This window comes from Sciurus carolinensis, chromosome 14, assembly GCF_902686445.1.
Source record: "Sciurus carolinensis chromosome 14, mSciCar1.2, whole genome shotgun sequence".
In the NCBI taxonomy this organism is placed as follows: Eukaryota; Metazoa; Chordata; class Mammalia; order Rodentia; family Sciuridae; genus Sciurus; species Sciurus carolinensis.
Window position 1 is genome coordinate 20004495 of NC_062226.1, and position 12936 is coordinate 20017430.

General features: G+C 57.2%; 1 protein-coding gene across 1 annotated transcript; it reads left to right on the top strand.

The window, feature by feature from the left end:
* Positions 1-882: 882 nt before the first annotated feature.
* Positions 883-10887, top strand: Ambp (alpha-1-microglobulin/bikunin precursor). The gene is made up of 10 exons (XM_047525711.1): positions 883-1095; positions 1959-2101; positions 3335-3411; positions 4122-4238; positions 4626-4727; positions 5393-5439; positions 8397-8478; positions 9536-9703; positions 9987-10160; positions 10763-10887. Exons 1-10 carry the CDS (start codon positions 949-951, stop codon positions 10792-10794), a joined length of 1089 nt encoding a protein of 362 aa, XP_047381667.1. The 5' UTR covers positions 883-948; the 3' UTR covers positions 10795-10887.
* Positions 10888-12936: the final 2049 nt, after the last annotated feature.

Below are 12936 nucleotides of genomic sequence, written 5' to 3' on the forward strand. Positions count from 1 at the left end.
GAAGCCCCACTAGCAGGTTTGGCTGTCCCCACGGGGCGGGGAGAGGGTGAGTGTCTCCCCAGCCTGAAGGCCTTCGGTCTTCACCACAACGCCGGGAACCAGCGACGGGCGTTATCCTCATTTACTGAGGAGAAAACCAAGGCACCGAGAGGCAGAGCGACTTGCCCAAGGTCACACAGCTGGAATGCCATCACAGGCTGGCTGTCTCCTCAGTCCCTGCCTTGACCACTGCCCAATGCTGCCCCTCCCAGCAACTCCACGTCCCAGCCGGGGGACCTTGGCTGGTCACTTCACCTCTCAGAGACTCAAAGCCTGTTTGTAAAGGGGGAAGGTAGCACCTCTGCCTGGGTTGGGGGCGTGAGAGTCAGTCCTGTGGCCTGGGGGTCAAAGCCTGGTACAGCCGGTGCTCAGTGAGGGGCTATTGTCCTCCAGTGTCACATCATCATTGTCTCTACTATCATTTGCAAGGACCTCGGGAAGCCAGGGCAGGGTGCCGGGTTCCAGCCTGCTCTGCAGACTTGCCGTGGCCTCTGGGCCGTCACTTCCCCTCCCTGGGTCTCAGTTTTCTCATGTGAGAAACAAACCCAATCGGGCTGGAATCGATGGCTTTCAGCGCAGGTCCAGATGGAATGAACCAGAAGGAAAGGCCAGGGCTGCCTGCCTCCCTCGTCCTCGCCTGGCCCCGAGGCAGGTGGGAGGCTCTCCAGGGGCTGAGCCCCCTCGCGCTGAGCCTGGGTCTCTTCTGAGGCAGCCGCCTGGCCTCCCGTCTGCAGGGATCAACCCCAGGCAGGCGACAGTGATCGATCCCAGCTAGCCTTGGGCCCTGATTGGTCCCATCAAGCAGAGCAAACACCAAGGTCACCTACAAGCCTCCGTCCCCTTCCCTAGCCTCAGTCCCCAGCTGGCCCTGGCAGGAAGGCTGTGACCCCTCTGTCCCCAGATCAAGTCATGCAGCCCCGGAGGCCCAAGAGCAGAGTCACACAGGCTCCCCGAGCCTTGCTTCTGCTGTTGACCGCTTGCCTGGTGGTGAGCGCTGACCCTGTGCCCACCCTGCCAGAGGACATCCAAGTGCAGGAGAACTTCGACGTCACCCGGGTAAGGCTGGCCTATGGGGGAGGTGGCCATGGTCATGTCCAAGCTGCTGGGCCTCCTGGGGTCTCAGTCTCCCGCTCGGGAACTCCCCTGGCATGCCAGGGGTCAGTCTCACGGGCCCTCCTGATCACGCCGTTTGGGACCCTGGGGTCCTTTGAAGCTACAGCTCTGTCTGTCTGCCCTTTGTTCCGCGGGACCCCCTCTCATCTTAGGTCCATGAGTCAAGCATCCTGCCCTCGCCCGCGCCCAGGAGAATCCATGCTCCCGTGAGAAGCCGCCCGAGTGCAGGCTTCCTCTGGGGGCCACCGCCCTGTGGCCCCTCGCACAGCCCAGGGTGGTGTGAATCTCGGGGGTCACCCTGTCCCAGCCCTTGGTCCTGCAGTGACTCACCTTTCCTACAACATCCTTCTGTTAGCTCTTCCAGGGGCCTCGTCCCACATGCACGGTGTGGACAGAACCCGGATGGCACAGGGCAGGCGTGTGCCCGTCAGCTTCGGGACGGGGTGGGAGATTATGGGAAGGGGAGAAGCAGGGCCAAGTTTGATCAGGGCCTAGTGGAATCGAAAGGCCTGGTCCCAGGAGCTCCCTGCCCCGGAGCAGTGAAGACAGGACTTGTCTCTTGGCGAGGAGTGGCTGGTGGCCTCAGAGCGTGGGGGCTGCCCCCATCCCCGGGGCAGCACAGACTCAGCTCTGTGAAGCCTTCCGAGCGGCAGGTGGGGTCCTCCTTCCTAAGCCACCTGGCGCCTGTGACGCCACTGTCAACCATGAGGCACTCTTACTTCAAGGGCTGCCCAGGGAGAGGCGGGAGGGGAGCAGGCAGGCGCCTCCGGGTCGGAGGGAAGCCGGGTCCTGTGCCTGCCTCCTAGATCTACGGGAAGTGGTTCAACCTGGCCATCGGCTCCACCTGCCCTTGGCTGAAGAGGATCAAGGACAGGATGAGCATGAGCACCCTGGTGCTGGGAGAGGGGACCACGGAGGCGGAGATCAGCACCATCCAAACTCACTGGCGGTGAGCAGGGGCGGGGGGCGCCCACCTCGTCCCGGAGCCTTCAGGCCTCTGCCCAGCCTCAACCTTGCCTCCCACCGGGTCCCTCTCTGCCTCCTCCAGGAGGTGGTCCTGTCTGCACCTCCTCCTCCTCCTCGGGGCTCCCTCGCCCCAGGGGCCAGCCTCGCTTCTCCCCCCGCACTGCCACCCCCGGGCCAGGCCGTCTTCGCTGCTTGTCTACAGCAACCGTCGGCTCCTCCCGGTCGAAGGCCACCCTGCCCTCCAGCCCATCCTTCACCCAGAAGCCAGGAAGCTGTCAAAACCTCACATCTGCTTAGGGGGCTGGGGCTCATGGGCCCGTTCCCTGGCTCCCCGCTGCCCCTGGGAATTAGACTGAGACCTTTGACATGGAGGCCTCTGGCCTCCCCCGCCACTGGCCAGTTGCCACCCCGTGCTCTCCTGGTCACTGTGACCTGCCCTGTGGACCTGCGGTTTCTGAAAACCTTCTCCCCTTGCACCCCAGGCCTTTGCCCGTGAGGCTCCTTCTGGAAGCACCTGTCCCTGCCCCTGGGGTTAATTCCCACCCGTCCTCAGGGCTCTGGTTCCATGACACTTCCTCCAGGAAGGCCCCCCGGACCCCGGGTTCAGGCCACAGGCCCTCTTTGAGCTGTGGGAGCACCATGTTCCCCCAACCTGGCACTGGTCACTCTGGTCACATCTGCCTCTGGCCAGCCTGCTTGGCCCTCGGGAGGGCCAGCTGCAGGAGAGGCCCCGGCCTTGCTCGCCTCGGAATTCCCAGCATGGCGCATGCGCTTGGTGCGTGTGTGCTGCCCCGTAAACGTCCGCTGGATGGATGAGAGGCCTCCTACCAGTAGTGGCCGGCTGTGTAGTGCTCACCCAGCTCTCTAGGCCTGATCCGCTTGGCCTTCACAGCAACCCGTGAGGTCCCCATTGTTTGGATGGGGACACTGGGCAAGAGACACTCGGAACAGGAATGACCAACACATTCGCTCATTCCGCCCACCCCCGGGGCCATCGGCGTGATGCACAGGTTTGGTTGAGGACGGTGATGTCGGTGCTGGCTTTGCCAAGCAGATGGCATGGACTCGTCCCTTTGTCCTCTCGTATGTAAAGCGGGTATTAGACAAGATGCTTGGAAACGTTCATTTGAAATTAAAGAGAAGCATGATGTTTGGAAGGAGCCCTGCGGGCGCCCTGTCCACCAGGGGTGACCTCCGCTCGCTGGGTTCTCTCCAGGAGAGGCGTCTGCGAGGAGATCGCGGGGGCCTACGAGAAGACGAGCACGGCCGGCAAGTTCCTCTACCGCAAACCCAGTGAGTGCGCGTGGAGGCCGCGGGCCTCTCCTTTGCTCAGAAGTCCCTTCCTGTCCTCAGTTCCCCTTCCCTCCACACCGTCACCTTCCCTCCCACTCAGCTGAGATGTCGCCTGGCTTCCTCCAGACGCCCCCTCCATCCCTCTCCCTCTCCTCCTCCCGGTCATGAGCCTGTGTGCAGAAGAGGTGGTGCTGAGTGCCCAGGGCAAAGCCCAGACCCCTCCAGCCCCAGGTCGTGCGGTGCCTGGCGCTGAGTGACAGAGGGATCTGGGCACCGACGTAGTCGTTAACTCAGCAAATTCGCCCCAGGTGCCAAGTAATCACGTGAGGGCTGAACCTACGAACTTTTACTCGGAGGGAGGGAGGGATACATAAGCGAGCAAATGAGTGAGAGAGTGGTGAGTGAACAGCGGTGTGGGTGCCCGAGGAATGAGTGCAGGGATGAGCCGATGCAGTGATAAGGAAAGAAGGAAGGGAGGAGGGAGGATGGACTAGAGAGGACTGATGGACGGGGTGCGGGGCGAATCGGCACACGCGTGCAGGAGAGGAGTCGGTGCCTAGAGAGACCGAAGACGGGTGAACCTACAAAGAAAAGCCCAGGAGGGCTGGGTGGCCAGGTGACGGAGGAAGGCACGGTGTGACTGGGCAGCGGGTCTCCGGGTGCAAAGCCTCTGACCACTGACGCGGTGGCTGGCTGCATCTCCTGTGCAGGATGGAACGTCACCATGGAGTCCTACGTGGTGCACACCAACTACGACGAGTACGCCATTATTCTGACCAAAAAAATCAGCCGCCGCCACGGAGCCACCATGACCGCCAAGCTCTACGGTAAGGAACAAGGCCGAGAGGAGCCCGGGGGGCTGGCGGGAGGGGACTGTTGGGTTATGGATGGCGAGTGGGGTAGAGCAGGGGCCTTGTGTTTTCCTTCTGACGAAACTCCAGGTCGGGGAACGCGTTTACCCCTGTGAGGCACAGTCCCCTGCTCTGATCTCTAGAATCAGTTCCCGAGCCTCCAGGACCCTGACGGAGCCAGTGGAAAGAGCCTGGCGTGGGGACTCGGGAGACTCGCTGGGAGCTGGGAAGGGGCGCTTCCTCCTTCTTGAGAACCTCTCTTCCCATGCGGGTGTCCTGGAGATGGAAGGGGCCACTGGTTTTCATAAGTGACAATCATCACACAAACTCCCCTGGGCCCGGTGTCCTCTGCTTCCCCCGCAGGGCGAGAGCCACAGCTGAGGGACAGCCTCCTGCAGGCGTTCAGGGAGATGGCCCTGGGAGTGGGCATCCCCGAGGACTCCATCTTCACAATGGCCGACAGAGGTAAAGGGTTCCGGTCCCCACCTTGAATGTCTGTCCCCTCTTCACTCTTCATTCCCTGCCCCCAAACCACCCGAGGCCCTGGCTCTTTCCTACCACCCTCAGAGACAAACAGGGACAGCAGTGCCCTCCCCTTCTGACAGTCAGAGCCGCTGGATTTGTTCCATGTCTTCCATTCTGCACCTGGTGGAGCCAGGGCTGGACTCGATTCCAGGTTCCCGGCGAGGCTGTGTGCAGAGCCCAGACCCACCTCTCGGGAGGCAGCAGAGTGTCGGCGCTAGGAGCGCAGGCTTGGGGACCGCAGCATCTGTGTTGGGTGGCTTCTGGCTAGCCAACCTCTCAGAGCCTCATCTTCTCATCTGTAAAATGGGAATAATACACCTTCCCAAGTGCTGCGAGGGGTCAGTGAGGTCAAGCCGTCAGGGACCACAGCACGTCCCACTGCTCCTGGGGCGATGCTGATGGAATGATGCTGGCGGGGTGCACAGATGGGGGTGAGGGTGCAGTGACTGACCTTGAGCCAGCATAGTTGGGGGGATTCATGAAGGGGCTGCGGCACAGGACGGTTCCCAGCAGGAGGCCTCCCGGCACCATAAGAGAAATCGGGGTCTAGGATTCCCCCGAGCCTGGTCCTCTCATTCACTCCTCTCTCCCGTTTTCTGACCTAGGGGAATGTGTCCCTGGGGAGCAGGAACCAGCACCCACCCCGCTCCGGGTAAGTGCTGCCCCACCAGAGGCTCCATACTGTGGGCTGTGGCTGGCCTTGCCCAGGCCTGCGTGGTGCAGGGGTCACTGAGGAGGCTTGAGGGGCCTGCACTGGGGCGGATGTGGAGCTCAGACCCACCTGGGCTCACTCGGTTCTGCCCCTTGGGCTAGTTGCTGCCCCACTGGGACCTCACTGTCCTGTCGGTGGAATGGGGTCATTATGCTCACCTTCCAGAGTTGTGCTGGAGTTCAAGGACGTGTTAGAAAAACTCTGAACAGGGTGTCTGAAAGTGTCGCAAAGAAGGGAGACATTTAACAATGAAGGAACAGTATCCGACGAGGAATGGTGATTTCAGTGCACGAAAATAAAGGCAGTTGATTTCCCTGAAAAGCAGCAAATCTAGAACAGGAAGATCCTCTCCTCAGCTCCTTCTGAATTTGGGGCTTGCTTCCCTTTTATTTTCCTGCCTTTTGCCATATTGATTACACTTTCTTCATTCTTGTGTTCTCGGATTATTTGGGAATTACAGTCATCATGCTGATGTATGTGTGTGTGTGTGTGTGTGTGTGTGTGTTTATGATATTTATTTATAAACATATTCTTGAAATTTGAAAAATGAAAAAACAAAAATGAGATAAGAATGTCCTTATTCCACTGGGCGAGGTGGCACACACCTGTAATCACAGTGACTCAGGAGGCTGAGACAGGAGGATCTCAAGCTCAAGGCCAGCCTCAGTAATTTAGCAAGGCCCTAAGCAAATTAGTGAGACTCAGTCTCAAAATAAAAAATAAAAAGGGCTCAGTGGTTAAGAGTCCCTGGGTTCAATCCCCAGTACAAAAGAAGAAATCCATATTCCTATGTAAAGTTAACACTATTAACATATTATATTTACCCTTATATTTTTAAGAAAAATTACCATTGATCTTATCAGAGTAACATATGCTCATTATAAAGAAATCCATAAGAAAAGCATCAAGATAAGCAAAAGTGTTTTTAAAAAAAATTCCACCCCCCCAAACTAGCAGCATTCCTTTATGACAGAAGGAAGGACAGATGGACGTACGGATAGACTGTTATTAAATGGGATTATGCTGCAGATGTCATCTTTAATTTTTAAGAACATTAATTATAGTTTTACTTGGATTTAAAAACAAAGAAATTGAAGTGGACGTCTTGAACTTCAAATAAATAGTTCTTCACCACAAGAGAGGTGTGTCCTAAGGACCAGCAAAGTTAGAAAAAGACATCTGAGAGGCTGGCGCGGCTACCGGTGACTTTGCAGAATGGTCACTGTTCTGATTAGCTAGACGTTGGCACTCCGGATTTGTCCCCTCTCCTCCCCCTTTTCCTTTCGCCTTGTCCAGCTTGACTGCAGCCCTGCCAGGCTGTCGCCGTCACCCCCAGGGTGGCGGGCAGGGCGGGACGGCACCCGCAGCTCTGGAGTTCTGCAGAGCTGGCCCTCCGAGCTGTTTCAGTGGATTCTACCGGTCACCGCTAGTGAGCGTAGCTACCGGCGCTCCTCTCCTGAGTCCCTCCTTTCTAGAGATCTCCTAACTGGTGCCATTTCTTTGCCCGGTGGGTTTTTGTTTTTGTTTTTGTTTTTGTTTTTTTTGAGTTGTTCTTGGGTGTTTTAACCCCTGCATCGTGCAAGTTTGAGAACAACCGCCCGATTCCTGAGGATCTGGCGGCCATGCTGCTTGGACACAGCATCCCTTCTGTCCCTCAGGACTGTGTGTACATGGCTCCGTTATTCTCAAGCCCTGATTACCGTGGTGGAAAGGCCTGAGGCCAGGGTGATATTTTCTCTCCTTCTAGGCAACTTGTTTTCTCCTGCCCTGGTGCCTTGGTGCCTGGGAAAAGTGTCTTCAAAGTCAACATGGTAACAAGGACACATGGCGGTGCTGAGAATTCTGTACACACACTTCCTGGCATGTGCTGCTCCCCCGTGTGCAGACTGCGTGTCCTCCATGTTTCAGGAAGTCTCTTGCACAATACCACTGAATTCCCTTCCAGCCCCCTGCTGGGGACACCCATCCCCTCAACCCGGCGCCTTGGTCTTCCACGTCCGCTATCTTCTCCTGACTCTTCCCACTTCTGTCTTTTTCTCACGTCTGCTGGGAGTGTCGCTTCCTTCTCCTGCGACGGCCTGTCTGCTGTAGCCTTTGTGGCCATTCTGTTCTGTGGATGGCCAGTTCATTCTGCCCCTTACCATTTTTATTTCTAATTTATTTGCTAGCTCCAGATTCATGTCGATTGGAAACCCTGACTCTTCCTAGTTATCCGTTGCACTTTCAAAGGAAAAGGGGACATTTAAGGTTCTGAGATTCCGCTCTTGAAGTTCCAGGTCTCGTCTGTGGCGGAAAGGCTGCCTGGTGGCAGGCGGTGTCCCCGCTCATGCCTCATTTGGTCGCACCGGGGTCCTGCCTCAGGAGAGCCTACTCAGGCAGGTCTTGACAGCCTCGGCAGCCCGCCCTGCTCTGCGGGCTCCACTCAGTGGCCAGGCGTGTTAGGGTCAGTCTTGGGGTTCCTTCTTACTCTCGGGGTGGAGTTTTCGTTCACAGGCAGCTAATGATGGCCTGGTCAGTTCCTCCTGCACAAAGCAGTTGCACCCAAACTCCACGGTGCAAAACTGCCTTGCATTCCAAGCATGGGATCGCTGCCCTTTCCGGGTCTCTGGCTCTGGGAGAGTCTTTTCCATTGGTAAATCCCTTCAGGCCTTTCAGCCAGAGGTTGGATATGGAGGTACTGTACCTTATGGTTCTGATTTTCATTTCTGACTAGAAACCTACGCCGTGATGCCCATTATGGAACTCAGGTTGGTGTTCTTGGGAAGAGTTCATTAACCAGTCTAGTAGCCATGCTTCCATCTGTATCCCGGTTCCCACAGCGAACCATCATGCATTCCAGGGGCACAGGGGAGCAACAGTGGCAAGGTCTTGGCAACAGCTTCTTTTCTTCTCCCCAGAGAGCCCGGCGGGCAGTGCTGCCCCAAGAAGATGAAGGATCAGGGGCTGGGCAACTAGTAATGGGTCTCGACAGGAAGGAAGGTAATGAGCACCTGCCTCTTCACCCACTCTGCTGTGCTCGGAGAGGAGGGCCCACGGCTGGCTTACCCTGCTACCTTATCCCTGTGAAGTTCCTCTCTCTCTGCTGGAGAGTCAGACTGGGCTGAGAAAAGGCAAATGAAGTACTCTGTACTGCGCCAGGGTTGACGCAGGAGCGAGGAACATAGGGCATGGTCCTCGGCGCCTTTGTGTCAGTTCTTGTTCTGCCAGCAACATGGTGTGGCCTCCAGGCCTTGGTTTCCCATCTATGTGATGCGATCGTAGCCAGTGGTCTGACCACTGGGCTTCCGTAGGAGGGAGGGGGAAGGGCAAGAGGATGCCTGGTGTACTTGGCAGTGCTCACCAATCACTCTGTCTCCGATTCACTCAGCAGATATCAAACCTGCTGCATCTCCGGCCTTGTGCTGGGCACTGGGGTCACAGAGACAAGCCACAACTCTTGTCTTCTTGAATGTTCTGCTTTAGTGGGGAGGCACCCAAGGGACAAAGTGATGGATCCCAAAGCTCTCTTTTGGTCAGCGAAGGGCCAAGGAAGCTTAGAGGATACAGGGATGAGGACATCAGGAAGATTTCCTAGACCAAGGGAAATTCATGCTGTGTCCAGGCATCTGGGTCGAATGGAAGGCATTCCAGAGTCAGGGATAATGAGAACAAAGGCATGGGGGCAGCAACCCAGTGCAGGGGTCAGACTGGCCAGCGTGGGGTGGGGAATGTATCACCAAGTACTATGATCACAGATTCCCTGGCAGCTAAGACGAACACAGGAATGGTGGGTTGGTGGGTCACTGGTCACTCCCCATGTTAATGGAGTGAATGAGCATTGGTTTTGGAGTCCCATGGACCTGGTTTAGAATCTTAGTTCTGGGTAACCCTAGGTGAGTCACTTCACCTCTCTTGAGAGTCAGTTTCTTCATCTACAAAAGGAGCTGATAATCTTTTCTCTAGAAGGGAAAATTAAAAGAGATGATGCATACTAAGTGCCCAGCCTGGTAACAGGTATACAGTAAGCACTAAGTGATGCTCTTTTGCCCCTTCCCAGACTCCTGCCAGCTGGACCACTCAGCAGGCCCCTGCCTGGGCCTGTTTGAGAGGTATTTCTACAACGGCTCTTCCATGGCCTGTGAGACCTTCCAATATGGCGGCTGCCTGGGCAACGGCAACAACTTCGGCTCCGAGAAGGAGTGTTTGCAGACGTGCCGCACCGTGGGTGAGCGTGGCCCCTGCCCTGTGCCCTCAAACCCCACACACACCCATTCTCCCAACAGACCCCTGCCATGGGAGCTCCAGTGTCCAGTGGTGGAATTCCAGGGCAAGCTTCCTGAAGCCATGGATATGGATTTGGTGACCCTAGGCCAGGGCGAATTCATTTCCCAATTTGTCAAAGAGGGACCGTGTGTTCTAGCTAAGCAGAGCCCTGGCTGGGCAGCCCTCGTATTCCCAGTGAACAGTCACAGTCTTACCAAAGCTCTGTGCCTCTCTCCACCACACAGCGGCCTGCAATCTCCCCATAGTCACTGGCCCCTGCAAAGCGTTCATGCAGCTCTGGGCATTTGATGCCGTCCAGGGGAAGTGTGTCCTCTTCAACTATGGGGGTTGCCACGGCAACGGCAACAAGTTCTACTCAGAGAAGGAGTGCAAGGAGTACTGCGGCGTCCCTGGCGATGGTAGGCCCTGGAGGGTGGCGGGCTGGAGGGCGGGGCTGCCAGGGTGCAGGTGGGAGGAGCCTGGTAGGGGGTGGGTTCTGGGTGGGTTCTGCAGGGCGGAATTCCTGGTGAGCTGGCCACCACCTTCAGGGCCTCGGCTTCCCATCTGTCAAATCGGCCAAGCCCAGGGTGTTAACCCTGCTAGGTCCGGGCACACTCAGAGCTGGGCTCCAGTTCTCATGCTGCTGGGTTCAGGCTAGCCACAGAGGGGAGGGCGAGAAGGGTGATTTGAGCTTCCATTTTCTCTTGTAAAATGGGATGAAATACGCACCTCCCAACTTCACCGTACCTGGCAGAGCTGGTGCTCAGCTAATGACAGCTGCTACTGATAATGGCAATATGGGAACAGGAGCCACAGATTTCTCTGCCCTGATTTTCTCACTGCAAAATGGCCCCTAAGGCAAATCAGAAGCAGCAGGAAAAAAAAAAAAATCAGATCGCTCTGTGGCATGCCCAAGTGCTGTCACTCAGCAAGAGGACTCAGCAGGTGGCCTTCCCTCCTCCAGGCGGCCCCCCAGGAGGCCCCCACCTGGACCCCCTCCTGAGTCTTTCTCTGCCCACAGGGGATGAGGAGCTGCTGCGCTTCTCCAACTGATGGCCGGCCAGTCTGCAAACCAGAGGCTAGCGTCCCTCCCAAGGCAGGGGGTCTAGGGACCCAGGTCAAATAAAACCAGATTGCACCTTGCTGGAATGCCCTGTCTTGACTCTGCATTGCCATCATACATGGAACCCAACGGGGGGCAGGGAAGGGAAGAAGCGGGTGGGGCATGACCCACCCAGCACTCCCAGAAGTGGAACGGCCCCCCTTCAGTCTGCGCCAAGGATGCCGCATGCATCACAGCCCCTTGTTCCACGATCATGCGTGGTGGGTTATTTTGTTTTGCTTCAATCAAACTCTGGGCACTTGTTTCTGGGAGAAGTTGGCGGGAGGTCGTGGGTGGCCCAGGGTCAGAGGAAATACTGGTACCTTAGTGTGCTCAGGGAGCTCAGGTGAACAGCAAGTGCCTGGAACCATCCCCGGTCCCTGACTGCACCTGACTCCTCTCTAGCGCTTTCCCTCAGCCATCGCCCCGTCCCCACCCCCAGCTGCCTGGCCCTTTCCACACCTCATTCCAAGTGCCTGTCCCCTAGAATCCTTGGCTCTTGCCTTGGAAGGAGACTATTCCTTGGCTTCCTAAGACAGAACCTGGACCTGAGGCAGAAGCCCTTGGGTGGGCTGCCTTCTCCTATGCTTGGGAAGGAGCAGGTGGGCGGACCAGGGCTGCTCCCGTCACCTTGGCCAGAAGACACACCACCAGGACGCTCTGCTTTACACACTGCTTTCATAAACGTCGGATTCATAAATGTCTCCCGCTAACTGCATCCTCCCAAGTCCCCACGCTGCTACTGCAGAAACCAGGCATGGCCGTACGCCTCTTCCCCGGGGAGTGACCGGCGTACTGAGGGCCAGACGACAGGTCTGTCAAGGGCTTGCCTCTGCTGCCTGACTCAGCCTATTTTCTGGAGAGGCCAGGAAGGAGGGAGGGAATTCCACCTCTCTTGTTGAGGGGGTGACCCAGAGGCAAGATGTGGGTGTAGAGAGCTCTGCAGCCCCTCAGTCAGACACAAAGACCCTCCTCCGAAGTCCAGAGCTGTGGCTTCCAGGTTCCAACAGAACTGACCTGAAGGACAGGGTGCTCGTGGCCAGGACTCCCTGGGCAGAAGTGGGTGGGTCAGGAGCAAGGGGAGACAGCTGTTCAGAGAGGAGTGACGGGGACTCCTCAGCCTGGCACTGACAGACACGTCAGGTCCGCCCCGTCCTCTCTGCACATGCCTCACACGCTGGGTCAGCTGCTGAGGGTACTTGGAAGGTGCCACTCTGAAGAGGGGTATTTTGAAGTGGCCTGAAGGACAAATGCTTCACCAGGTGGAAGCTACTGTGCCCGGCTGGCTCCTGCCATGGGGGGATACTGGGCTCCCAAAGTACTTCTGTACCGTTCTGAAACCAGCATTGAAACACAGCTTCCATAAAAACCCGGTCCTCTTACAGTCTCACCACAAGCAAATTCTGGCCACCCTGGGCCTGCATCCCGAGGCCAAGAGGGTGACAGATGCCCCTCTGGAGGGGCCTCACCTTGGGGTTCGCCAGCCCTATCCCCGACCTGCCTGCTCCCTTAGTCATTTGTCTCTGTGCCACTTGCCACCAGTTTCACCAAAATGAAATAAACCAAGGTAGCCCGATTTTCCCTCTGGGGTGGGGTGGGGTGGGGGTGCACCTACCTGTGACCCTCCTCGCAGGACTAGGCAGGTTCACCTCAGAAGGCACCAGGGATCATTCCCAGGCAAGTGGCTGCCCCTTCCCTGAAGATGCACCTGGTTCTCAGTTTCAGCTCCAGATTTTCTTTTAAGAGTTCTGCTTACGTTTGTTACAAAACAGAAGCGGCTGCCTAGTGAGGAAACTCATCCTTCTCGGGCCTTTGTAAAACAATCCTGTAAAACCCAGAGGCTGGCCCTTGGCTGCAAGGGCTGGGAGCTCACAGGCCACACCCTGGCCTTATTTGGTCATGACCTTCCAGAGGGTCCCCCGCAGGCCTCCAGGCTGTTTGTTTGAGAAGCAGAGAAGCTCCTGCCTCGACTTCCACTCCAAGGCACATCCTCTTAAAGTCCAGTGACCCGATCCTGGAGAGAGGGTGAAGCAGGGGTGGGGCAGGGGTCCTGCTACTCACTTACCTGAGAACAGAGGCTGTGGAGCAGTGGG

Bases quoted from the DNA above. Each gene is read 5' to 3' on its own strand.
- Ambp (XM_047525711.1), top strand. From the start codon at position 949: ATGCAGCCCCGGAGGCCCAAGAGCAGAGTCACACAGGCTCCCCGAGCC. The intron at 2,102-3,334 runs GTGAGCAGGGGC...GGTTCTCTCCAG, and splicing joins ACCATCCAAACTCACTGGCG to GAGAGGCGTCTGCGAGGAGA. The intron at 3,412-4,121 runs GTGAGTGCGCGT...TCTCCTGTGCAG, and splicing joins GTTCCTCTACCGCAAACCCA to GATGGAACGTCACCATGGAG.